The 27463-nt window shown below is 41.6% G+C and overlaps 1 protein-coding gene across 1 annotated transcript in view; it reads right to left on the reverse strand.

The window, feature by feature from the left end:
- Positions 1–27463, reverse strand: part of ADCY2 (adenylate cyclase 2) — a 429519-nt gene that overhangs the window by 386097 nt on the left and 15959 nt on the right. Inside the window, exon 2 of the mRNA XM_050792931.1 lies at positions 25936–26133. Coding sequence (XP_050648888.1) covers positions 25936–26133 — 198 coding nt within the window. The remainder of the gene's footprint in view (positions 1–25935; positions 26134–27463) is intronic.

Raw genomic sequence — 27463 nt, forward strand, 5'->3', positions numbered from 1 at the left:
ATTTCTCACCATGAAGGATGACTGGCTTTTTAAATCCTCATTAGTGGATCTGTCACTGTGTTTCCTCCTATAAAGCAATATGATGGTGTTTGGGGGACTCTGGAAGGGCGCGCTGCATTCGGCTGAATAAGGGATGGAGAATGCTGTTTCCATGTAGCTTGTGCGTACAAAAGGCCTAGACTTAAAATGTTCAGGATAAAATAGGTCCCGTTAATCATTCATCTGCAAAAATGCATGTTTCAACTCTGAAACGCAAAATGAAAAGATTTTTTTTTAAAGTAGCTTAGGGAAAAAATACTTGAAAGGCTTCTGCAATTAAACATTTTAGAGCGTAATCATAAAAGCTGAGTGCGCACAGTGCATTTCTTCAGTGAATCATCTAGCTCCCTGTGAAAGAAAATCAAGAACATCCTTTGCTAAATAATTTAATGCAATCTCTAAGTGATGGCTTATTTTTAATAAATATAAAAGTAATGCATGATGAAATCCTCATCTCGACTGGATAGATGTCCACTCTGTTATAACAACTTGAATTTAAGCCAAGCCTGAGCACCCTCTCCTCAGACCTAGGACTTCTTGACATCTGTCCTTATTCTCACCATTTTTAAATTCTCTCGTTTCTGACATCACAGACACTACACATAGCTGGAACTTCTCCTGTGATGTGGATGCTGCTCCCCTCTCTTCTCTGTACCTGTCACCCATCTTATTCCACGGCTTTGGAAAAATCGTAGGTTTACTTTTAAACCAACCTTTCTCTTGAGGTCTGAACTCTCCTCTCACCCCCGGAATTCTTCACCTGTAGAGTGGGAAACTCCTTCACTCCCTCCCACCTGTGTCTCCCATTTCTCCTCTCTCCCATATTCAAAACTTGCAGCCAGTTAGCTCCTCCTGCTGTTCTCCATCCTCATCCATGACATGAAGTCCCCTGGACTCTTCCATAATGTCTCCTACAGTCAGATGGACTGTGTATAAAATATGGACTCTGGAACTTTCTCTGTGACACTTTCTCATTAATAGTAGCTATCATTATTCCATTTTGTTTGATATGAACTTAATAAATTATAAGCCTTCTAATAGAGAATAGTTAATGTTGATTAATGAGGTTACAATATGCATAATGTATATGTACACACTTACTCGTGTGTGTGTGTGTGTGTGTGTGTGTGTATCTTAACCCAATTTGGCTGTGTCACCACCCAAATCTCACCTTGAGTTGTAATAATCCCCATGTGTCAAGGGTGGGACCAGGTAGAGTAACTGAATCCCCGCATACTGTTCTCATGGTAGTGAATAAGTCTCATGAGAGCTGATGGTTTTATAAATGGGAGTTCCCCTGCCCAAGTTCTCTTGCCTGCCACCACGTAAGACGTGTCTTTGCTCCTCATTCACCTTCAGCCATGATTGTGAGGCCTGCCCAGCCATGTAAAACTGTTAGTCAATTAAACCTCTTTCCTTTATAAATTACCCAGTAGCTGGTATGTCTTTATTAGCAGTGTGAGAACACCCTAATACACTCTACTTCTTTATAAAATGATTTTCTTAAAAAAAAGATCATACATAAGAAGTCTATCTCATGGCAATGATGTCTTCCTAATTCTGCTTTCCCTCTGTGGTCACATCAACAACAGAGAAATGTACTCACAGTGTCCAGGTATTGGTACATTTTGCAGCATTGGTGGGAGACAAAAGACAGGAAATGAGGACATGGCCCTTGTGTTGCTCCCAGGTGAGCTGGGCTGAGAGCACTGGTCAACCTGCTGTGTCCTGCTGTCCTCTCTCAACCCAGGGGACCCTGAGGAGTCTCACATCAGCTGGCCAGCCTCACAGCCCAGGGCAGAATCAGTCCCTTCAAATACCACCCTGCTGCTCCTAAGAGAACCTCCAACTGTTCACTCAGCATTTTCTCTGTGACACATTCAGTAAATACTAAAGGATTTATTATCCATCAAATTTGGAAACTGATCTGTGATGTTTCATTATACCCATTTTACACATGAAGAAAATGAGGCTCAAAGAAATTAAGTCACATACAGTGGACGAGCAGTAAAACCAGACTCAGAGTTCAGTGTTTGTGGCTATTGCTGCTCCAGCACTCACACCTCCCTGTTGTGCCCCTAAACCATGGCCACACCCCTGAGGCCCTCTCTTTATAGGACATTGGGCTCCCACATCATCCAAGTCATCATTGCAACCCCCACCCCAGCACTGCAGTCTCCCTCATATTATTCGCTTATTTCCCCCACAGTACTCGCCATCTTCTAACAAGTATATAACTTACTGAGGCACTGCATGTTATGTTTGCTCCTTCTCCTGGTAGAGTGTAAGCTCCATGAGAGCAAGAGGTTTCATTCCTTCTGTTTCCTGCTATAGCTCCAGGGCCTAGCCTCTCCATAATTACTTGTTGAACTGAAGTAAATAACAGTGGGTAAGAACAATGCCCTAACAAGAACAGGAGCCAGTTTTGAGGCTTTCAAAAATATCTTGTCCATCACCCTTCCATCTGGAATCCTCCAGTGGACCTTCTTGGCTGAAATGCAGTTGACATTTACAACAATGTAAGAAATGCCTCTAGCCAGCCAGGCTACCACACAAAAGGGAAATAAATAGATTGCAATCAGTGAGCTGAGTTATATGAAAATGCCAACACATTTCTTTTCTTTTCTACCAAGATGATCATTGCACAGGGTTTAGCCTAAGAAATGGTGGCCAGACCACGGGAGCACAAAAATCTTGCCAACAGGGTCAGAAGAAAAAGGAAAGGAATATTCTGAGAGCTATGCTTCATTCAAAATTCACACACCGCTGTCATTACTGCAGAAGTTTATACTCTTCTTGTGCTTTCTGATTTCAGCAAATAAATTTTGCACAAGAAATATTGTTCAAAGTGCTAATTAAAAAGTTACTCAAATGCAGCCTAGATCCCACTGGTATCAGTATCTTTGTTACTCACCTGTTGAACAAAGGAGCTGCACCACATGCAGAGTTCAGGAAAAGATACTCTGGGACACAGGAAAACTCACTGCAATCATGAAAGTACCTATCATGCTGTGCCTGGCACTGTGCTAAGAACTATCCTTGCAAACCTCCCCACAGCCCTCTGAGCTGCTGCTGTTACGATTATGATTTTATAGATGAAACCAAGGACAAGTGGTTTTCCTGACCAGGGTCTTCATAACATTGCACAGTGACACTGAAAGTGGCCTAGTTCAGTGGATTGCAGACCTGTGCTCTTAACTTCCACTCCACACTCCTCACAGCAGTGTGCATTAACACCTGTGGTCTGTGGCTCCCCAGTTTATCCTCTCACAGGGGCCCAGCTCAGGAAGGGAGGCTGGAACATGTCTTAAAGTTGGGTTTGCAAAGCCAATACCTTCATTTTACATAGCTCTGTAGTAGCCTGAGGGGGTTGAAAAAGATCACAGAGGAGGCTGAGCACCCATAAGCCAATCCCTTACATGCACGGGCTGCTGTGGAACACCAGCACTTTATAAAAGTCCTGTCCAGCACATTGTAGTATGTCCGAATGACACCTCCTGGCCTGAGTTCCTGCAACCTTCTGCATGATGGAGGGAAGCACTGGCCCCACAGCTGGTGCCTGCAAAGCAAAGCTGGGCCTGATCCCAATGGCCCCTTTAGAGGGTCCCTTCTCTCCTTAAATACCACTGGAGAGACAGAAACAGCCCCTTGTGAAGGTGGAGCTGATTTCACACCCCTCAGCACGGGGAAGGCGGCTCGGCTCCAACAAGTTCAGCTGTCCTGACATCAAAAGATTCCCCTCACATGCCCTGAGGAAGAGGTAGTGGTTTTATCTGGATCAGACCCACTCCCATCACAAAAGTGTCCCAAACAGGCTGCACACGCCTGGCATGTTATCCTTAGGCTCTCCGTTATACGGCTGTCTCAGGAGCCCATGAGAGTGCCATGAGGATGAGTCACCTGATCAGCCACCTGCAGGCAATTCTTTGCCAAAGGTACCGGCAGCTGATGAGCGAATGTCACTGTCAACATCCAGGGATCATTTATCAAAGATATGCGGACTTAAGGATCTTTGTCTCAGAATTTTAATCCTGAAATTCCTTAATCGCATGGACCTGTTCTTCAGGTTTTCTAATACAATCATGGGTTTACTATATGTCAACAACGGGCTTAAACTGTTGAGTGGGACAAAAACACAACTCACAGAGATATCAAAGTCAAGGCATATACTGTTTCAGTACATCCGATATGAAAGTGGAGAAGGCAACGATAGAGACAGAATGTGAAGTCAGCAACTGCAATGTCATTTCCATAGGTTATTTTATTGATATTTGCCATTGTTCACTTCTCCCAAGCTAAGGTAGGGTCAATTCTTATTACTTGAGGTAGTTATGTCTATAAAGTTGCCATGGACACTCAATTAAAGAAAACTGATCCATTAAATACAGGGTTACATTCCTGTGCACCCCTGGTCACAATATTTTCATCAACAGATCAGTGCAGAACCTTGTTTTATGTGTGTTTCTGTTTAAAGATACTGTATTTAATATAGTGTTGATTAATTATCATTGAACTATGTGAATGACACCAATAATTAATTTTGGAGTTACAAAGAAATTCCAGAGAATAGGCAAATTCACAAATGTGGAACCTGCAAATAATGGAAACTGACTATATTTCCACCCCATTCTGACTCTACTCAAAAACCAAGGTTAAAATGTTGAGGTTTCTGAAGGCTTCTAAAATTTTACAGTGTTTTCATTCTACAGAAGTCCACCATTATAAAGTCACTGTTGTGCGGCGAAAAAACTGCTCAGTTATCTGAGAACTTTGTTCATGTCTAACAGCTCTAAATGCCCAAGTCTGATGTTAAATTCTGTTGAACGTAAACATCCCAGCATAGTGAGCAAAGCTGAGCCCTGTTTCGTCCTACTATTGACACACGTGGACAATGTCCTATACTCAAAATAGAGTTTGGCTAAAAATAAGAAAGAAACCTAAGCTGGTCTTTTAATAGTCAACACATTCTCCAACTACTCTCAGGCCCATGATTTTCCAATTGGAACTATAAGAAATCTTTTTGGATTCTTAGGAAAAGTATGTTCATGTAATTAACAGCTTATATGCAATGAGAGTGTTTCCTGAACTTAGAAATAAGCTATTGTATGTCCTGAACTGTCCCTGCTGGCCCCAGAATCTAGAACTTGCTGGACATTTCTGCTGGAAATTCTGATTATGTCTTATGACTAAAAGGATAGGTTCTCCCACTGGCAGATGTGTTAAGTCATGAGTGAAGAGGCATCAGGCAGCAAGAAGAAAAGCTGTAGCCAAAACCAAGCCCAGGGTTTCCACAAATGGCTAAGCACAATGCTAATATTCCAAAAATATTCATTCTCTTCTCTGGGCCACATTTAATGTAAGTGAGCTTACATCAGTTCACTTGAGAATGTTGGAGAAGCATTGACACTGATCTCACAGAATCTTCATGTAACACAGCCCAAGACCATGGCACAACATAGCGACCACATAGTGTGACAGTGATACTCCTCGGATTCTGTCGTAGCCTGAAGAAAACACACAACGAGAACTCATAATCCCCTCAGTTCTTATCTGATCCTCAAAACATACCCGACTGAATGGGTTTCCCAGGTAACCTAACACCAGAAATAAGATATTTTGGTTAGCAATAGGAGCACTCTCTTAATAGCAATTGAATAATAAATTGGCATTTGGATGAGAGTAAATTAATTCACCATTCTCAGATCTTCCCTATAAAGCTAGGAAAGAGATTCTGGACCCATGCAGGCCTCCCACAGCACAGACGCTGAAGGAGTCTTGGCTGAGACCATTGGCTCTTTATAACCACAATGTGGGAGACACATTTTGTAGAATCCCACTTCCATCTTGCATGGGCTAGATCCCTTTTCCTCTCTGTGAAACTCACAAATAGTCAGAGGAAAGCCTGCAGAGGCTACACCAGAAACTAGCAGGTAGATACGCTCCCAATTATAAAAGCATGCTTCTGCATTTATTAAATAGCCTACTACAGCACTTAAGAGTTTGTGTGCACATCCTAAGAATATGTGGAGTTCATATGTCCTACACTTGACCTGGGTGGCTTCCAATTTTCAATGAGGAAAGAAGTGTCCATGTCATATCCAAACTCTGATCCCATCTTCTTCAAAGCTGTCTCTAAGGTGAAGGTGGCTTGGAATGCAAGGCAGTGAATGCAGCACACACAGCATAGCATATCTGCAGTTTAACTATGCCCTATATGTTAAAAGAATAAGGGACACCTTCTGATATATGCAGATGTACTTTATTCCTTTGACTTTAATTTAGCATTTCATTGGATGAAAATGCTAAATTGATTTATCTAGTTCCCAACTGATTACCATTTAGGCTATTCCTTTTTTTCTCTTCCTATAATAGACAATGCTGACACGAACAAACGTCTCCCGGAGTCCCATGCATGCATGTAAGACCAGTGGGTAGCTGCAAATATGCAGAACTAATTAGGATGGGTCTTTTCTTTTGCATTTATTTGTCATCATTCTTGCTTTACTTAAAATATTTGCTTTTCATGCATATTTAGGAAACTCTTCCCTATATTGACGTCATGGAGAGATTTCCCTCTGCACTTTTATGAAAACTTTACCAGTTTGCTTTTCTCATCTAGATTTTAATACACCTAGAATTTGTATTTTTAACTGATTTGTATTTTAGCTAATTTTTAATTTGCGTGACATGAAGACATGACAGGACAGATGTAGGAACCTGATTTTTTCCAAAAGATAGTCAATTTTTTTCTTTTGTTATTTCATATATTCATTTTTTAAATGTATCAAGTACTCCCTCCTGTTCTCACTGTTTTAATTTCACCCCTGCCACATAAACAGGTCTCTTTCCGAGCTGGTCATTCTGTTCCCATGGTCTCTTTATCTGTATCTGGGCCAATACAATACAGTTCAATTCCATTATTTTATTTGATTTATTAAAATAAATCTTCCATTTTTTTCTTTCTTCAAAGAATTTGGCTTATCTGCTTACAAAAACAAAAGTTATCTAATTGTTCCACAATTTTTGGAGTAATGTGTTTTGTGTTTTTTGTACTTCTTATAATATTTCATTCTTCAGCTATGTCCCTCATCAGGAAGTAAACACTGTGATAAAAGTAATTTTTGCATTTCAGGAATATTAAAGAAATATAGCTTGGTAACCTAGGGATTGTATGTGTGCACGCGCACACACACACACACACACAAACCATATACAATTTTTTTAAGTTAAAGACATTGAAGAGATACTGAATTTTTTTTTAAAACTCAGCAACTGATTTAACAATCTTTTAAAAAATTAACAAAATATGCATTTGCCCAAGTAATCGTTTACTCCTTAAGTAGTCTTGATAAAAATAGAATTACTGCCATTTTCTTAGAACATCTCAGTAACTTTATTCCACTTCACAATCCTTGATAAAGGCAAGGAAGAGGGAAGGCTAAGAGTGATGGAGTGAGCATATCTGAATGGAAAGAAGGAAGGAGCAGTGATTTCCAACCTGGACATGTTTTTGGCAATTCACCAAGTCTCTTTTTGTATCTCATCCTTGTTTTGTTTCATGTTTACAATGTGAATAATACCTGCTGCATATATGTATTAATAGTTTGAAATGAAAAATGTGAACGTTCTTTGTATGCGACAAAATCCTGTACACCATCTTACACCCTTACTGAGGTATAACTGATGTACAATAAGCAGTACATATTGAAAGTGTACAATTTGATGAGTTTTGACATATGTAAATACCTGTGAAACTATCACCACAATTGAGATAGATAAAGAACACAGCCACTACCCTAAAAGTGTCCTTGTGCCCATTGTACCCATCCCTCTATGTCTTGGTCAACACTGTATACAATCAGCTTTTGACTTTTAGCAAATCTACATTGTATGTAGCAGTATTTCATTGGGCTCTGTATCTGCATTTGCCTAATAGGTAAGAATGAAGTAGGATTCTTTCCCTCACTCCTTCATGGGCAGGAACTGAAGTGTGGGCGCTGGAACTGCCAGCTACTTCCAAGCCAGCTGGGGCGAACTCCAGTCACTCAAACCTGCTGTGCTCAACCCCTCACGGGAGGCAGCACGCAGGTGAGCAGGTCCAGGAGCCAGGGTGAATGCTTTTGGGCGCTGGCAGGAACAAACTATGTACCAGCCCTGCAGCAGCGTCTGGTGGGGGTGCCTGCGACCCCTGAAGCCACGGAAGGAGTGTTACAGTCAGGGTTCTTTTAGCTTTGTCATCAGTGGACAGCTTAAGTATTAACAGCTCAGTGGAAGGTCAGTGTTACAACCTTTTGCACCCGCACGCACATTCCTGTCCAGCGCCCAGGAGGAAAGAGGTCCCACGAACAAACTGGAGATGGTCAATGAAGGAGATTTTATTGCCAATGAAAGTGGCTCTCAGTGGGAAGGGGAGCTGAAAGGGGACAGAGAAGAAAAGTAATCTTCCCCTAGAGTCCAGCCATCCCCAGCCGGACTCCTCTCCAAAGCTACACTGTCAGACAGCTGTCCCTCTGAAGTCAAGACACTTCTTTCCAACGTTCAATGGTAGTCTGACATCCAGCTGCTTCTCCTATCTGCCAGCAGAGCCTGAGGTTTTTATGGGCACAGATTAGGGGTGGGGTGGCCATGGGTGGTTTTGAAAAAGGCAACACTCCAGCAAGAAAACAGGGACGTATGTTCTCACTTTGGGCCACAGTTTCACGCTTGAGGGTGAGGCCCTCACTGGAGACCCACCCTCTTCTGCCCAGAATTTCCCGGCCTCCTGTCCCTATCAATAATATTGAGCATGCTTTCATGTGTTTGCCATCCATCTGTCTTTTGTGATAAAGTATTTTTTGAAGGTTTTGCTAGTTTTTTGTTGTTATTTGTCTTATGATTGTCAGTCTGCTTTATATATCCTAAGTAAAAGTCCTTAGTCAGATTTTGTAATGATTTGCAACTATTTTTTTCCTGCCTGTGGTTTGCATATTCATTTTCATAACAATGCCCTTGAATGGTAACAGTGTTTAATTTTGATCAAATCAAAGCAACTTTAATAAAATTTTATCTATCAGGGTTTTTTTTGTTGTTGATAATTCCCACCTTTTTGCGTGTTATATTCAAGAAATCATTTTCTAACACAAGGGTACTAAGAGCTTTCTTCATGTTTTCTTCTAGATGTTTAATAATTTTCAATCTAAAATTTACATCTATGGTCCATTAACTTTTATACATTGCATGAGGTAAGGGTAAAAGTTTAGGTTTTGCACAAAACCATCTGTTTGTTTTTTTTCAGCAGCTATTACTGATAAGCTTATACTTTTCCCACCGAATTGGCTTAGAACATTGTCAAAAATAAATTGACCATATATGCATGAGACTTATTTCCGCATAGTCTAGTGTATCCCCTTGGCCTAAATGTCTGATTTTACACTAATATCATGCTATCTTGATTACTGTCGTTTCATAATAAATCATGAAATCTAGTAGGGTAAGATCTCCATGTTCTGCTTTTTCAAATTTTAGGGGGTATTTTGCATTTCCATATACATTTTAGAACCAGCTTCCTACTCTCTATGAAAAAGCTTGCGGGGACTTCAGTTGGGATTGCACTGAATCTCAAGATGATAAATTTGGGGAGAATTAACATTTAACATTGTCATTGGATCCATAAACAGAATGTCTCTCCAGTTATTTAGCTCTTTAATTTCTCTCAACCACGCTTTACAGTTTTCTGTGCAGAGAAATTGCACATATCTATTCAAATTTACTTCTAAGTATTTCCTATTTTTGAGTTTATATTAAATGGTTTTTTTCAGTTTCTAACAGGATGATTCCAATATATAAGAATACAAAATGCCTTTTTGGCATCTGTTGAAATGGTGACACACAGTGCACCTGTTGAAATTATCCTTAAGGTGGTGAATCATGAAAATTTGATTTTAAAATATTAAACCAACTCTGCATTCTTGAGATAAACTACATTTGTTCATGATATATATATATGATATATATACACACTATATATGTATATGTATATATACATCATATATACATATATGTATATATAAATATATATATTGTTCATGATATATATATCATGAACAAATGTAGTTTATTTTATATATATATATAGAGAGAGACACATACACATGTATATATATGTGCAGTAATAGATTAAATGTAGTAATCACTTGATAAATTTTGATTTGAATTTTGTTTAGAATGTTTATGTCCATGTTCCTGAAAGATACTGGTCTGTAGTTTTCTTTCTTTGGAATGTCTTTGCTTTTATCAGAGTAATGGTGGCCTCATGACATGAGTTGGGAAATGTTTCCTGTTCTATTTTGTGGATGAATTTCTGTAGAATTGAGATTACTTATTCTTTAAACTTTGGTATAATTCACCAGAGAAGCCATTTGGACCTAGGGTATTCTTTATAGGAAGATATTTAACTACTTATTCAAATTATTTTCTACATATAGAGCTATTTCATTTATCTATTTCTTCTTGAATGAGCTTTACTGGTTTGATTTTCAATAAATTTGCGCATTTTATCTATGTTGCGAAATTTAATGGATAGAGTTGTTCATAATATTTCCTTATTAAAGTTTTAAAGTCTGTAGAACCTACAACAGTAACCCCTTGCATATTCCTAATATTGATAATTTTATCTTCTATCTTTATTCCCAATCAGTCTTTCTAGAGTTTTACCAATTTTACTAACCTTTCCAAAGAACCAGTTCGGATTTCATCGATTATTGTTTTCCTGCTTCCAATTTGGTTGCTTTCTGTTCCTTTTAATTTGTTTTCTATTTTCTTAAGATGAAAGTTTAAGTTACTGATTTCAGTCCTTTCTTCTTTTCAGCATAAACACTTAATGTTACCACTTTCCCGCTAAGCACTGCCTTAGGTGCATTCCACAGATCGTGACACATCATGTTTTCATTTCATTGAATTCAAGATACTTTCTAATTTCCCTTTAATTTCTTATTGGACTCGTGGGTTATTTAGAACTGTGTTGGTTAACTTCCAATTGTTTATTAATTTTTCAGATTTTTTAATGTTATTGATTTTTAATTTAAGTCCATTATGCCCAAAGCACATACTTTGTATGATAACAACCCTTTTAAACTCAGCAACACTTTGTGGCCCAGAATATGGTCTATCTTAGTAAATAAATGTTCCACATGCATTTCAAAGAAAACACACTCTTCATTGTTGGGACGTGTTCTATAAAGATGAATTAGGTCAACTTGTTTAATGGGACTTTTCAAATCTCCTATATCTTTATTCATTTTCTTTCTTTTTGTCTCAGCAGTTATTGAGAAATGGGTACTAAAATCTCTGAGTAAACGTGGATTTTTACATCATGTATTTTGAATTTCTCTTACTAGGGGTGTAGGTATTTGAAACTGTTAGCTCCTCTTGATGTACTAATTCCTTTCTCAGTAGGGAATGTCCCTTTCTCACTGTACCTGCTCTTTCAGGGCCTGTGTGAGTACCAGAAATTATTTCACCTGCTCTTTCCTGGAACTTTTTTCGTTGGCCTCAGTAGATTGCTCTTAGGCATGTGCCTGTCAGTACTCTGCTGATGAATTGGTGGGGCCCTCTACAAATTGCTGGAGAGCTCTTTCTCTCTCTCTTTCTCTCTCTCTCTCTCTGCAACTCTTCTCACACCTCTTGGTATTCCATCCTGAGAATTTCAGCACCTTTGTCTTCCCAAACTCAGAATTCTGTTTCCTCAACTCAGTGTAATTAGCTAGGCTCTGTTTGGGTCCCCTCCCTGTGTCACAGCCCACGGACTCTCTCCAGAAAGGAAACTGGAGCAATCCTTGAGTTCACTTTTGTTTTCCTTCTTATCAGGGTCAATTTCCCATAGTATCCTTTGACCAGTATCTTAAAGCCATTGTTTCCTGTATTTTGTCCTGTTTTTTAGCTGTTCAAGGTGGGGAGGTAAATCAGGACCCAATTTCTGCATCATGTTTGAACATGAACATAAAAAACACTATCTACTTGGGAATGAAATTATCCCCTCACTGGTTTTAACAGAATACTTATTAATCTCAGCTTTGAATTTATTGGACAATAAAATTACTAAACCCAGCTTATTGAAAAATAATTCAATTTAACATAATTTGTACCAGTACACAGAGTGGTATGTATTAATGGAAACTTGGGAACTAAAGCTTTTCTTTAAAGTGGAAGCTGAACTTAAGCAAATGAAAATGGTCATAAATCATGTATCATGGAGTGAAAAGACATTTATTTAGCAGAACAAAAACTCTACCCTTGGCTAAAGATAGTTTTTGGTGTTTTTACCCCTAACAGAGACAAGCAGCCACTTAAAAATTATGCCTTGTTTCCTCTACTTTTCTCATTGATTCTCTCTGAGGTAGGCAACATTCCCTGTATTTCAGATGGCTGGAGATTCCCTCCTGCTAGTATGATTTTTCTGCCTGAAGCAAAGTCATGATATAGAAAATGTAAGTGGTCCTCAGATCTCCATCAACCTGCTACCAGCAGTTCAAACCTAAAATCTGAAAAGCTGAAATCACCTTTCAGCTCGCCAACCCCTGCCCTCTGCATGATAGCAGACAGGCCCAGCTCCCTGGATAGTGGACTGCGCAGCCTCGCACGGCTCAGTCTTAGAGGGGCCTGCCTTTGGTGAAATGCTCTGTAGTTGCTGTTTTTAAATGCTTAATAATTTTTGAACAAGGGGCTCCACAATTGCATTTAGCACAAGGAGCCATGCCATATGGAGTGGATTCTGCATACAGACTAGGTCTAGATGTGAATTTTAGGTCTGCTGGGGCTTCAAACACTCCAAAGTAAATGGAAAAGTAGAAATAAGATTCTCACAATTTCCACATCTGAGTTCCTTCCTTGGTACTTGTTACTGGTTGAATTTTGGTCCCCTTCCCCACCAACACAAAGATATGCTGAAGGCTTAACCCCCTAGAACCTCAGAATGTGACCTTATTTGGAATAAGGTCATTGTAGATGTAATTAGCTAAGATGATATCATACTGTTGTGGGGTGGCAATATGGTTTGGCTGTGTCCCCACTCAAATCTCATCTTCAATTGTAGTTCCCATAATCCCTATGTGTTGTGGGAGGGACCCGATGGGAAGTGAGTGGATCATGGGAGCAGTTTCCCCCATGCTGTTCTCGTGATAGTGAGTGAGTTGTCACGAGATCTGACGGTGTCATAAGCCTCTTGCACTTCTCCCTGCTGCTGTCTTGCGAAGAGGGTGCCTTGCTTCTTCTTCACCTTCTGCCATGATTGTAAGTTTCCTGAGGCCTTCTCAGCCATGCAGAACTGTGAGTCAATAAAACCTCTTTCCTTTATAAATTACCCCGTCTTGGACAGTCTTTTACAGCAGCATGAGAATGAACTAATACAGGTGGGCTCCTAATTCAATATGACCGGTGTCCTTGTAAGAAACTGGCATATGAGGACAGAGACATAGAGGAAAACACCACGTGACAAGGGAGGCTGAGATTGGAGTATCGTAGCTGCAAGCTAAGGGACACCAGTGACTGTCAGCAAACCACAGAATATTGGGAAGATGCAAGAAGGATTCTCCCACGATTTCAGAGGGAGCATGGAACTGAACCTTAATTTCAGATTTCTGACCTCAAGAACTGAGGCATTTCTGTTGTTCTAAGCCAGGAACTTTGTGGTACTTTGTTCTGGCAGCCCTGGGACATGACTGCAGCAGACAACCACAAATATTGCAAAGTGGCATATTAACACAGCATCCTAGCTCTGTTCACCACTCTTGGCAAAGCTTTTCTCTCCTAAATTCTGTGCCTGGTGAGCCTCCCATGGCCATTCCTCATTTGGGTCACACTCTTTAGAGATGGCAAGAGGAGCCATGACCTCAAAGCCATTACAGAGGGTGGAAGCCAGTGCTGGCAGCTCTAGATCTCCTGGGGGAGACCCAGGCATATTCCACAAGCAGAGAGAAATACCAACATCTCCATGCTTATGGTGCTAAAGCTAAGATCCGGCAATGATTACAAACTCACAAACTCCAATCCAAGGCTGCCACGGTTTACATGTTTATGTCCTCTCCAAAACTCAAGTTGAAACTTAATCCCCAGAGCAACAGTGTTAAGAGGTGGTGCCTTTAGGGTGTGATTAGGCCCTCACAACTCCACCCTCATAAATGAAATTAATACCTTTGGAGTGCTCAGATAGCTGTCTGGCCTTTCCATCTCTTCTGACATGTGAGGACACAGCAACAAGACTGTCTTGGAAGCAGAGAGCCATCCTCGCCAGACACCAAGTCTGCCAGTGCCTTGATCTTGGACTTCCTAACCTCCAGAATTGAGAGAAATAAATCTCTATTATTTACAAATTACCCAGTCTGTAGTATTTTGTTATAGCAGCAAAATGGACCAAGACAAAGGCCAAATAGTTCTAAAAAGTAAACAATGAGAACCCAATATTCACCTTTAACTCAGAGAAGTATTTCACTCTGGCTAAAACTCCTATTAGACGGCACTAATCTTTGGACAAAAATAGAAGGTAAGCTGTCTGGCCAGAGCAGTGTTTAAAAGAATGAAATGGACTTTCCTTATGCAGGATGGGGCCTCTCCACCTCATCTCTGACAACTCCTCCAGGGACTTTATTACCTCCCCTCTGAGTCACATGCTTGTCTCCAGCCTGGGGGTTGGGAATACCAGTTCTGAGCAAGATGACACAAAGGCTGGGACTGATGGGAAGCTGATGGTACAGCAATGAGTTAATTAAAATCTACAGGGCCTGTTAATACCCAAACCCATTCTACGAATAGGAAAATTACAGTTCCAATGAGAAACACACATTAACAAGGCACTGTAAATGTAGAGAGCAAGAAAAAAATACCATGATAGTATAAAATATTCAACTGCTTTCCCCCATACTTATTCAGCATGAATCTAAAAGTTTACTGTGAAGTCTCCGATAGGCAAATGCCTTTATTGGATTTGCAGGTGTGTACTTCACTCCTCCCTTTATGACTTGAGTGAAAAAAATATTAGTTGCTGCTAAGAAAAAATATATTTGAAATACAGAATACCAGAGTTTAGTGAAGTGTTGCTTAGCAACTTTTCATAGGAAATAATTTAAACTCTGAATTTATTTTTTCCTGAGAATTTGCTGCTCTAGCCTGGAGTCTAGAATTCACTCTCTTACATTCCAGCAGGTTCTCTGCATGCCTGCCTGGGTACATACACACAGCTCTATTCTGATGGAGACGAAGTTGTATTCGTCACAAATTATCTAAAGAATGTTTCTTGGGATAGCACAACAGCATCCAAGACTTAATGCTTGAGTAGTTGGAATTCCATGACAAACGCAAGGGAGATGATGCAGAAGCCCTAAGACAGCTGCCATTGAAAACACCTCCATTGAAACTAAGTCAAAAACAGATGTTTGGGAAGCTCAGAGAACATTTTTCCTCCCTTGTAAAAGTCCGGCTCTTTCAGGAGAACACTACAAATCCCAGACTCCACTCACGCCTCCTTGTTGAGCCCTTGCGTTGCCTTCCCTAGGAGGCTCTTCCAGATGCCCTGAGAGCTGCACACATAGACAGTGAGCTCTCGAGACAGTGAGCAGCACTGGGCAGGCTTCAAGGGAGGTCACAGGACCCATGGCTGGCACCACACAGGGGAAGCTGGCAAGTGGCTGGACTGAACCCTGTGTGGCATCCTGGTGAATGCCCTTCCAGTGTCCTTCGCACCTGCTGAGGTTTTCCTACAGGGAGGAATGGGGCCAAGCACAGGCATATAGGAGCTAAGGCAGACCCAGATGAGAACACCAGCACAAAGAGGTACAATTATAAGGACTCCATGTATAATAAATCTCTTTAGAAGAAAGTAGAATTTCAGTTTTAGTTGATTCCCCAACAGTAATGCTGCCTAATATATATGTGGGCTATTATTATTCCTTGGGCCAAGTTAGTCCTATTTCTCTTATTGATTCGTGTGAGGAGTGAAAAATACCTCCAAATGGAAATATCATCTGGCAATTCGAAACAGTGACAGTACCATATTTTTGGCATCTCTGAAGAAACTGCTCCCTTCCCATGAAGTTTTTCCAAATAACATCAACCCAAAAGTGGTTCAAATAGAACAATCCAGATTCACAAATATGTCCCTTTCACATCACACAATAATCTGTCATGTGTCAGGGCACAACATTGTAGGGGATGCCCTAGTCACCAATGACAGTGGGCATCTGGAGAGTCCACGTGATGGTGGCAGGATGCCAAGTTCAAGTTCTGGTCCTCTTCCTCACTGTGTGACTTTGAGGAAGTTGGTTAACTTCTCTGGCCTTCAATTTTTTCATCAGCAAGATGCAAGTGATAATAGTATTTACCTCACAGGGTTATACAGATCAAATAAGTTGTGTATGCAAAGTAACTACATGGTGCCTGCTACAGAGAGGCCCTTGGAAGTAACTCTGATCATTCTATGGTAGAAGAGGCAAGCGCACAGATGCAGTATTTGTGCACTCATTTGTTCCCACAATTTTTGCGATGTGATCACTATGTGTGTGGTGCTGTGTTGTGCACTGGGAAAAGACCAGCAAGCAAAATGTCTCAAAGACCATACAGTCTTTATTTATTTATTTTTATTTGTACAAAGTTATGGGGTACAAGTGTAATCTTGTTGCATGCATAAATTGCATAGTGGTGAATCAGGGTTTTAGGGTATCCATCATCCAAATAATTTGCATCGGACTCCTTAACACACACTGGCTATAGAGGTGGAGGTGGAAGGAGAATCACAGAGCCTGTGTGCAGGACAGAGGACAGTTTAGTCACGATGCCAATTTTCAGTACCTGGAGCCCATGCTCCTCTTAAGAAAAGCACTACAGGGAAAATGAGAAGCAGAGAGAATTTTCCAGAAAGACCAACAGAATTGTCCATTCAAGCAAGATCAGGTCTGGGAAGGCCCAAGTGAGGGTTAGGGTAAATCCTCAGCTCGAGGCACAGCCAGTGTATTAGTCTGTTCTCACGCGCTAATAAAGACATACCCGAGACTGGGTAATTTATAAAGAAAAGAGACTCACAGTTCCACATGGCTGGAAAAGGCCTCACAATCATGGTGGAAGGTAAATGAGGAGCAAAGTCATGTTTTACATGGTGGCAGGCAAGAGAGCGTGTGCAGGGGACCTCCCCTTTATAAAACCATCAGATCTCATGCGACTTATTCACTATCACCAGAACAACATGGCAAGGATCCACCATGATTCAATTACCTCCCACCAGGTCCCTCCCAAGACACATGGGGACTATGGGAGCTACAATTCAAAACGAGATTTGGGTAGGGAAAGAGCCAAACCATATCAGTCAGTTTGGTTTCTCAACACTCTGGCTGGGAACTCACAGTCGGGATAACTCAGAAATGCTTCCTGTGCTCCAGAGAGCCAGAAACATGAAGGTCTCCCAATAAACACACTGCAGGCTGAGCCCAGATCAGTTGCACTTCCCTCAAATGCACAGGTGTCATCAGGATAGGCATGGTTATTAAACAACAAAAACATATCCTCATCTTTATTGTTAACGGAAATAATTTTAACTACTTTTTAATTTTTCTCAGGTGTGTGCTTCTTCGTAGTAAGTCCAAACGCCCCCACTGAAAAGCCACCCTGGCACACAGCAGCACACAGAGAAGAGTTTCTTGGGTGCACAGAGGCAGGCTTTCCAGGTTGCATTTTTCTACTTTCATTCATATGCTACTCAGTTCTTCCAGTGGTAAATACATTCTTTGGTCGCATTCCAAGTGACTGCACTAAAGGGAAAGCAAAAGGATTCTGCACCATTCCAAAGGCTAAGAGAGGCCTTTATTTTCTTTCATTTTCACTCATTTTCAATTAAAAAAAAAAGATGTTTACACACTGATGTCCTATTTTTGTAAGAAAGGACACATATGCACATGCTGAATGTCTGACATCCTTTTAGGTAACAGGACAAAGAAAGTCTCTTCTTCCTAGAGAAAAATGTTAGCCTTTCAAGTTGGTGGTAATTTAACAGATCTGTTAAATAACTTCAGCGTGGTCTCCCTGCCAAGGCTGAAATGGGGTTGTCAGGAATAGAAGTTTCTATTGAACTCTATTCAATGAGCCTTAGTACGAGAGAAATGCTGAAAGCTGGAGTCGGATGCAAATATGGGTCAGCTTTCCTATCCTTCCTGACCACCGTGATGGCTCTTTAACCCCATGAATGAGCAGAAGACATTCCAGGCAATCCAGCCTGCCTGAAAAAAACCATCTCAGAGGAGGGTCCTAAGTCAGTAATTATCAGCTGAGATGAAATGGATCCATGCTTGTCAGAAAATCATTAAACAGGCTGGGCATGGTGGCTCACATCTGTAATCCCAACATTTTGGGAGACTGAGGCTGGAAGAATTGTTTGCGGCCAAGAGTTCAAAACCAACCTGGGCAATATAGCAAGACCCCATCTCAATTTTTAAAAAAAGAAAGAAAAACAAAATCATTAAATAAAATGTCACCTAAAAGCTTAGGGTTTACAAAGTGAATCAAACTTTTTGTTTGTTTGTTTGTTAATGTAACAGGCAAGAAGGATTTAATCAATGTCATGAATGTAAGAATCAACAAGAAACACTTCCATGACAGGAAGGGCAGAGATAAACCAACAACGCCTAGCATGCTAACGTGCCTTGACAGCGCTCTGTTTATTTACACGGCAGTGTGATTGGACCAGTTATTTTCTCTTTACACTCATGAGTGTTGATTTGTTTCAACATGACATTCACACACAAGAACGTCTCTAATTCCTTAGAGACACTGCTTTGTATGACGGCAAAAACCCCAATTACTTTTGCACCAACCTGATAAAAGTCTCAAAACTTTCATAGCCCACATTTAATTTCAAGGTGGATTTGAAGTTTAAGGGAAAGCTGACATCGAGAGCAATTTCCAAATCTAAGAAGGATGAGTGAACCTCAGAGCAGCACTCCACAAGATGGAAATGCCTGTCCTACTACCAGAGAGTACCCACTTAGGGTGCTCTGTTAGGAGTTGAACTGTGTCCCCTGAAAAGATAGGTTCAAGTCCTAAACACCAGTACTTGTGACTGTAACCTTATTTGGAAACAGGGTCTTTGCAGAAGTCATCCAGTTAAGTTGAGGTCATTAGGGTGGTTGTAATCCAATATGAATGGTGTCCCTATAAAAAGAGGAGAAGGGCCACAGAGGAGCTACCACGTGAAGACAGAGGCAGAGCTGGAGTGATGTGTCTACAAGCCAAGGAATGCCAGCGACACCAGAAGCTGGAAGAGGCAGGGGAGGATTCTCCTCTAGACTCTTCCAAAAGAATACAGCCCTGCTGACACTGTGATTTCAGACTTCTGCAGACTTCTGACCTCCAGAACTGAGACAATAAATATCTTTTATTTTTTTCTAAGCCATGGAACACAACTTGGAAGAGGTTTGGTTACTGCAGCGCTAGAAACAGATCCAATGTCTACCCATGGGACAAATGAGTGCTCTTTTTGAAATCAGTGACAGGGCTCCAATAAACACATCCTGGAATTCCGAGCTTCTCTGTTCCTCCCGGTGGGGCTGGTGGGCGCCACAGCAATTATGGGTAGAGATCTTTGCTGTGTTGTGTAATTGAGCTGGACAGAGAGGGAGAGATACACCCAATCACTTATTTCTTAAAAATAAAATGATCCCACTTACTAGATGCACCAGGACAGAGAAAACATACTCCTCTGCTAATTCTGAGTTCAACATGTTCACGTATTTTTAAACCATTCAGAAAAATGAAACACAATCGCAGCATCACCCTCACAGCCATCCGAACAGCTCTATCAATGGGGAACTGGAAGCACAAATGAAAGTCATTTCACGAGGCAGTCAGGCAAGAAGCAGGCCAAAAAGACTTCCGTGTCAAATGCAAATGCTGCCCTGACCTCCTGGAGCCGGAAACTCTGCAGGTTACTGCGCAGACTTCACTCAGAGGTTACACTGTTTTAAAAGTTTTCATCGGGGAGGCAGCTACGTGGAACGGCATCAGCTGGGTTGAGTGCCGGTAGCACAGAGCAGAGGGAACCTTCCGGATGGGGGTGGTTTGTGCCGAACTAAAATAACGATGTTTGGGAAAACCCCACCCCTTACAGTCAAAACCTGTGAGGGCAAATCTCTTGAAGGTTTGGGGTCGTTTTCCCTCGATTTTCCTTTTTTTCCCAGTTACTCCTCCCAAACCAGGTTGTTGACCCACCCCCAGGGTCTCCACCCTTGTTCCTGCCTATACTTTCTCAGGGTCACACACTGAAAAATCACTCCTTTTTCCTGATCAAAACTGCCAACGTCACTCTTCAGTCATGCTCTGGCAACTTCATACAATTCCGCTCAGTGAGGGCTTAAGAGCTGGTTATTTAAAAGGCATTACAGAGAGGCCATGATGGGTGATAACGCGGGCTTCGCAGGCTCGGCACCGCTGAGTCTCGGGGCTGCATAATTCTTTGTCCTGTGCGTCGTACGGTGATTAGCAGCATCCCCAGCTTCTGCCCGCGAGATGACAGTAGCACCCACCCATACCCGTCCAAGCTGTGACAAATGGAAGACGTTTCCTGACACAATCACACGTCCCCTGGGGGTGCAATCGCTTCCGTTTGAGAAGCACAGGTCTCCTGGCTGAGAGCCAGCCTCAGCAGGCAGACCCCCTTGGGCTCAAGTTTCTTTGTACTTCAGCCTTCCTCCTGTGCGTTCGTCTCTGCACTTAGAAAGCTGGGGTAGGATGGTGCCCCGCTCATAAACGAATGAATGAAGTCACGTAAGGGAAGCCCTCAGAACAGGGCCTAGCACTAGGTCCAGACCATGCACACGCTAGCTGTCTGTGCTTCGTGCTCTGCACTGGCGATGTTGCTGACTATGAACTGCACTCAAGTCACTGTACAGTTTAGAGTTAACCTTATAAGAGGTCTGGCCTTGCCCTCAAATGCTGGAAGGTGATCTAGGCCCTTGGAATGTCCTGCCTGAGAAGAGTGTGTTTACGTATCTGGTGGCTTAGACCCCAGGACAGTCTGAATGTGATTTATGATGGGAACTTAGAGCCCTGTGATGTCAGTGCTGCCTCCAGAGGGGCTGGAGAATAAAAGTGTCAGCCTCACCTGTGGAAGGCTGGAGACTAACGGTCAGCTGTGCAGGCAGTACATGACTGAGCCCCAATGGAAACTCTCGACATCAAAGGCTCAGCTGAGCTTCGGCAATAGATAATTCTCTTTGGCAATTGTCACACGTGGTTATAGGACAGCAGCACCATCCATGACTCCACAGAGAGGGGGACAACAGGGGCTCTACATCTGGTGGTTTTCCTGGGCTCTTCTCTTTGCCAGAGTGTCTCTGTATTCTCTCCATGTAGCAATCCCTAATCACAGCGATAACAGCTGTCACAAGTTCCATGGGTTCTTCTAGAAAATTGTCCAATCTCTGGGTAATCCTGGAAACCCTCCAGCTTGCAATTAGTATCAGCAGTGAGAGTGGTCCTTTGTAGACTGTTCCCTCTGACTGTATAGCAGGCTCATTCCTGCATCACTTTACAACTATGTTGTTAATTTAACCATCTTCCAGTGGGAACCATTCTATTCTAAAGGATACTGAAAGCAGCCTGCTTTCTTAAGCACAGTGCTTTCCTAAGCAAAGTGAACTTGCCGCAACACTTCCTAATGGCTAATTAAGGGGTGTACACATGTGAAGTCTGTAGTAAAAGACACCAGGGCTGGGCGCAGTGGCTCATGCCTGTAATCCCAGCACTTTGGGAGGCCAAGGCAGGCAGATCACGAGGTCAGGAGTTCAAGGCCAGCCTAACCAACATGGCGAAACCTGTCTCCACTAAAAACACAAAAATTAGCCGGGTGTGGTGGCACGTGCCTGTAATCTCAGCTACTCAGGAGGCTGAGACAGGAGAACTGCTTGAACCCAGGAGGCAGTGGTTGCAGTGAGCAGAGATCGCACCACTGCACTCCAGCCTGGGCAACAGAGTGAGACTCGGTCTCAAAAAAAACAAAAGAAAAGAAACCAGAAGGTAGACTTTTGCTTTTAATTTCATTTTAAATCCCCATTGCCATAGAATGGATGGGGCAGCTAGAAGTGTTGGGCAGGACTTCAAGCTCTAGGAGGGGCAGGACTCAATGTCTCTCCAAGGGGCGTGAGCCAGTCCACTGCATGAGGCACACACCCTGCCATTGCTCCTGACTTAGGAATAGTGGCCAAAAATAGCTGCAGCCACTGAGCCTGGCTGTGGCCTTTTCGGAGCATCATGCCCTGGGTGAGAGGACTGAGCAGACACAGCTGTGCACCTCCCAGAAACATCCCCAGGTCACGGGTTGAGCTGGCCTCCAAACCTGCAAAATTAACATGGAACACCCGGGCTGAGCCTCATATACACTCACGATCCAGGGCCCCAGTGGCATGGGAAAGACAACCACAGAATGGTTAGGGTTATATTAGGGGCAGAGGTGAATATATTCCAATTCAAGATGTACGTAAAAGCAAAAATGTCAAGGTACACAGGGACAGCTAAAACCGAGAAATTTGGCCAACAAATTCAACACCTGAGAGGAGTCAGTCTTGAGAAAATGACTATGAAACAAGCATGTTTATGATCCTTGGAGAGATCTTTAAAAGCAAGCAGATAGTGTCAAAAAAAAAATACATGTTATAAAACAACAACAATAAAAACAGGTTAAAATACAAACAATAACAACAACAATCCTGAAGATGAAAATACAGTCATCTGTCAATGAACATAATCAAATGAGTAGCGACTGGCTGCCAATGGCTGGACAGCATTCTGCTAAGGGCAAGGATAGGACACTGGAGAGACAGTCACATCCCTGCCCAGAAGCTTATGTTCCAGCAGCAGACAATCAATAAACAAAGAGAGGGGTGTGTCCTATAATTTATGGTTCTGTAAGTCACCCTAAGTGCCATGGAAACACTGAAGCCAGGTGAGTGATGTTCCCTTACGAAGTGACAGATGGGAGTCAGGAAAATCGTTCTAAGGACATGCAACTTGTGGACAAGAACACAGACAAAAGGACCTTATCCTGATTAGTTGGTTCTATTAAAAATAGTAACAATGATAAAGCAAACATTATATTACTGGAATCTTCCATGTTCCCATCAAGTTAAACATCTGATGCCACTTACACCCTGTCCTTCCACACTGCATTAGAAATCCAGGCTAAAATAATTAGACAAAATACTACATCAGAATAAGGTAAACTGAGGATATGAAAGGGAGAAAGAAAATTCTAATTATCTGCAGATGACCACACTACCTATACAAATAAATTGAGAGTCTCAGATCAACTCATAGAACTCAGAAGAGCCCACTGACACTGTAAGGTCAACATAAAAACAACAGTATTCTCATATATCAACACTGACCAATTAGAAAAGGTAATTTTAAAAATTCCGTTTATAAAACAGCAAAAAGACCTTAGGTACCTAAGATTGTGTCTAAGGAAAATTATTATTGATTTTATAAAGAAAATAGAGTCTCTGGAGGACACAAAAAGTAATCAGAATTCTTTGAGAGACACGCCATGCCATTTGATGAAAAGACTAAACACAAAAAGAGCATATTTCTGGATGTTTTCTATACTACCCGCTTATTAATTCTTAGGCTTTAAATATCTTTCATAACAAAAATTTAGAAATTCAAGATAATTTAAATCCAGAACCCAAATGGACTTTTCATTGAACATGACAAACTGATTTGTAAGAAAAAGTGAGCTAAAAACATTCTGAACAAGGAGGAGGGACTTGGCCTTCCAGATAGTAAGTCTTCTTAGAAACCTGTAACATTAAAACAAGATGGCTTTGGTGCAAGGAGAGACCATCAGATTCAGGCAACAGACCAGCAGAATCTTAACTGTTCTCCTATTTACATTACCTGGGCACCAGTATGCCTGCAACAGGATGTCCAGGCTGCTGGGGAAGAAAATGTTTAAACGGTAATTTTAAAAATTACCTTTTATAAGTGTTCAGGGTTGATGCACAAGAATACTATTGTTTTTATGTTGATCCTGCAGTCGTGGTGGGCTCTCTTATGAGTTCTGTGAGTTGATCTGTGACTCCCAGTTTATTTGTATAGATAGTATGGTCATCTGCAGATAATTAGAATTTTCTTTCTCCCTCGCATGTTTACCTTACTGTTACGCAGTATTTTGTCTAATGGTATTAGCCAGGATTTCTAATTGAGTGGGGAAGGACAGAGTGTAAATGGCATCGGTAGCACAGAGGGTGAAGAAGAGAGCGGGGAGTGTGAGGGAGAGGAAGAAGCCAAGCAGAGCATGGGGGCCTGTGCCCAGCCCTCCAAGGGGCTCTAGTGGGAGAGTGATGAAGGAGAGATGATGGCTCCCGCCAGGTCTTGTGTCCACTATGCGTGTCCTCTTAGAGCCAGGAAGACTAACTTGAGTTCACTTAGTCCAGCCTCCTCCCTTTGCACAAGAAATGGAGGCACAAAGAGAAGAATGGCTTGGCAGAGGTCACATGACTACTTACCAACAGAACCCACTGGCAAGCTCGTCTTTGGGCTCTTTCCAACTGAGGTACACCAACAGTATTCTGTCCCCTGACATGGCATTTGAGCCATTCTGTCCACACCCTCTGGAAACCCTCCCTGTTTCACCTCTACAGCAGTGTACCCTCACTGGCTCTCTTCTCCCCATCATGGCCCCTGTATTCCTTTCCAGATCCTGTTGCTGGCACACCCCTGGCTCTCAATGTCCCCACCAAACCTGTGGCAGCCCTCTCAGCTACTCAGTCACCCCCTCCCTGGATGGCTTAAAAACTCCACGTCTTGGTTGACAAGCTCTAAGCTAGTAGCTCACATCTCAGCCTAGGCCTGTCCCCTAGACAACACACCGTTTATCATGCTGTCAGATGAATACGCTGGGAGCAGCCACCCACATAGCAGCAGCACTATGGAAAAAAGCCAATAGTTAGACAACACTTTCCTCAGGATATGACCTGAGGCCCAGAGCCTCAACCGGTGCAAAGTGAACGAACGTGGGTTTTTCGGTAAGTATCCGAAGCCACCCTTTCAATAGCTTGTGACCATGTGGAGGGAAAATCAGTGTCACAGAATTAGGAAGGGTCTTTAAGTAGGAAAATTCTAGTAATTGAGAAGGAATTTAAAGACAACAACCAGTCCTAGAGGGTTGCAGGCACCTGGAGAAATAGGAAGCCTAGACAAGGCACTCCGGAAACAGAAGGACTGAGCTGTCGAAACTGTGGTTCGAGATGTCAAACAAGGCTACGGACAGATCTGAAGTTCAGCTATCCCAAACAAGTGACAGTATGAGGCCCCGGCCAGCTCCTTGGTTGTGACACGATGGGTTTGCTAAAATGGAGACAGAGTGACTTTGACCACGAGTCAAAGACAGCTATTTCAAAAGCCTTCGTTCTCTGTGCCTGGCTTATTTCACTTCCAGTTAGACAGGAGGAATAATATATAGTGATCTATTGCATGACATGCTGACCATAGTTAATAATAATGTATTGTATTATTTCAAAATTGCTTAAAGAGTAGATTTTAAAGCTTCTCACCAAAAAAAAATATGTAAGTGACATGTTGCATATAATTAGTTTCATTTAATCTTATATTAAACATATATGTATCCAATTATACACACACATATATATACACATACATCTATACATATACACATATATACAGATATAAATACATATAGATTGTACCCCATAATACATACAATTATAATTTGTCGATTAAAAATAAATTTTAGAAATAGAAATTTAAAAATTAGACTCCATTCTCAGTTATAGAACTCCTCTTTATAGTTTAAGGCCAAGTTGTTTACAGAACTAAGTATGTCACAAACCAAAACATAAAAGAAGTACAAAAAATATTTTCACACCTTACCTGGTCCCAGGGAGAGACGGTACCTCCAAAACACATGAACAGGTATCCCATGGCAACAAGGCATATCCATATCACCAACGAGAAGAGGCGCAGCAGCTTCTTAAACACAGACTCTATGCAGACCAGGATAAATATCGCAAAGAAAATCGCCAGGGCGGTCGGAACTGTTATTAGAAACGCCACATGGTCTTCAACTTCCTGAGGAGAGAAAAAAGTACATGCAGAAGTTACCATTTAGAGACACTGTGATACCAATGATTTATGTTGTTAACATGTTATCAACACTTGTCAATGTCAGAAAATACTGGGTTTAAGAAATTGTTTTGAAAGTAGAACAGTTTGAACATTTAAAATTCAACTTTCATAATAAATAAACATGTTTTTCTAAATAGATAATCCAATGTTGGATATTTAAAATAGGAAAAACAATATCTCATCAAAGTTACATCTTCCCTGATCAACGCAGAACTGGATTGTATTCAGAAGTGAATGTAAGAACACATTAATGCCAGGAGAAAATAAGACAACCAACTTCCCTCCCTAAATCAAAGGAGCAGAAATACCCTGGCCTTAGAAAACTAGCTTCCAAATGGATTTTAAACGTTTTATTTTAAAAACTTTTTTTTAATTATCTCAGTCTTTAAAGTGATGAGCTTTTATTTTAATGCATGGCAATTAATGTTTTGACAGGATCATAGGTTAATAGAAAAGGGTCAGAAAGTGCTGAATGTGGAAAGTGAGGGAGCAAGAAATGCATAGAGGAGGGCGCCATGTTTGTGATGTCTCTCTCAAGAGAGGTGGAGAAAATAAAATAACAAACATGGCAAAAAGAAACAAGCAAGCAAAAAGAAAATGGGCATTTATTATTCACTTCTTACTAACGCATTTATTTACATTTATTTTGGCACACAGTTTTTTTTTCTATTTATCTCTTCCTTACCACATGACAAAGACCCACTATTTCCATTCTACACAAGTTCGGCTCCGCATACAGACATTATGTTTCATTTGATTACACAAGCCTGGGCTTAGGCTGTAGCTTCTGCAAAACACTGCGCTGGAAGCTTGGTATGGACAGCGTTTCCTATGGATCGGAAAACAGTGTAAGGTCTTTACTCCTCACCCAAACGTGTTTAGTTATGGAAATACCCATAGACACTTCTATTTAAAAAAAAAAAAAAAAAAAAAAAACACACAGCTGGGACCACATCTGGGACTTACAAAGGGACTGTCCGTCTGGTGATCTCTATTCTTTACAGGTGGGCACAAGGTTCATTCCACCCACTGGCAGCTCTAACTTCACACTGGAAATGGCTCCATGCAAATACCAGGCACTGAAGCACAGGGAGATGGGGAAACAGAGCAGACCAGCCAAAAATCCACACAGAGTCCTGGTTCCCAAGGAGGGGAAAAGCCAGCATCCAAGCCCCCTTAACTGACGTCATTTCCCTTTCTCTCCCACAATTATGTGTGATAAATGATGCCTGGGAAAGAGGCAAGAGGAACAACAAGAATGGTAAATGCTAGT

The sequence above is a fragment of the Macaca thibetana genome, chromosome 6, assembly GCF_024542745.1.
Source record: "Macaca thibetana thibetana isolate TM-01 chromosome 6, ASM2454274v1, whole genome shotgun sequence".
Taxonomy (NCBI): Eukaryota; Metazoa; Chordata; class Mammalia; order Primates; family Cercopithecidae; genus Macaca; species Macaca thibetana.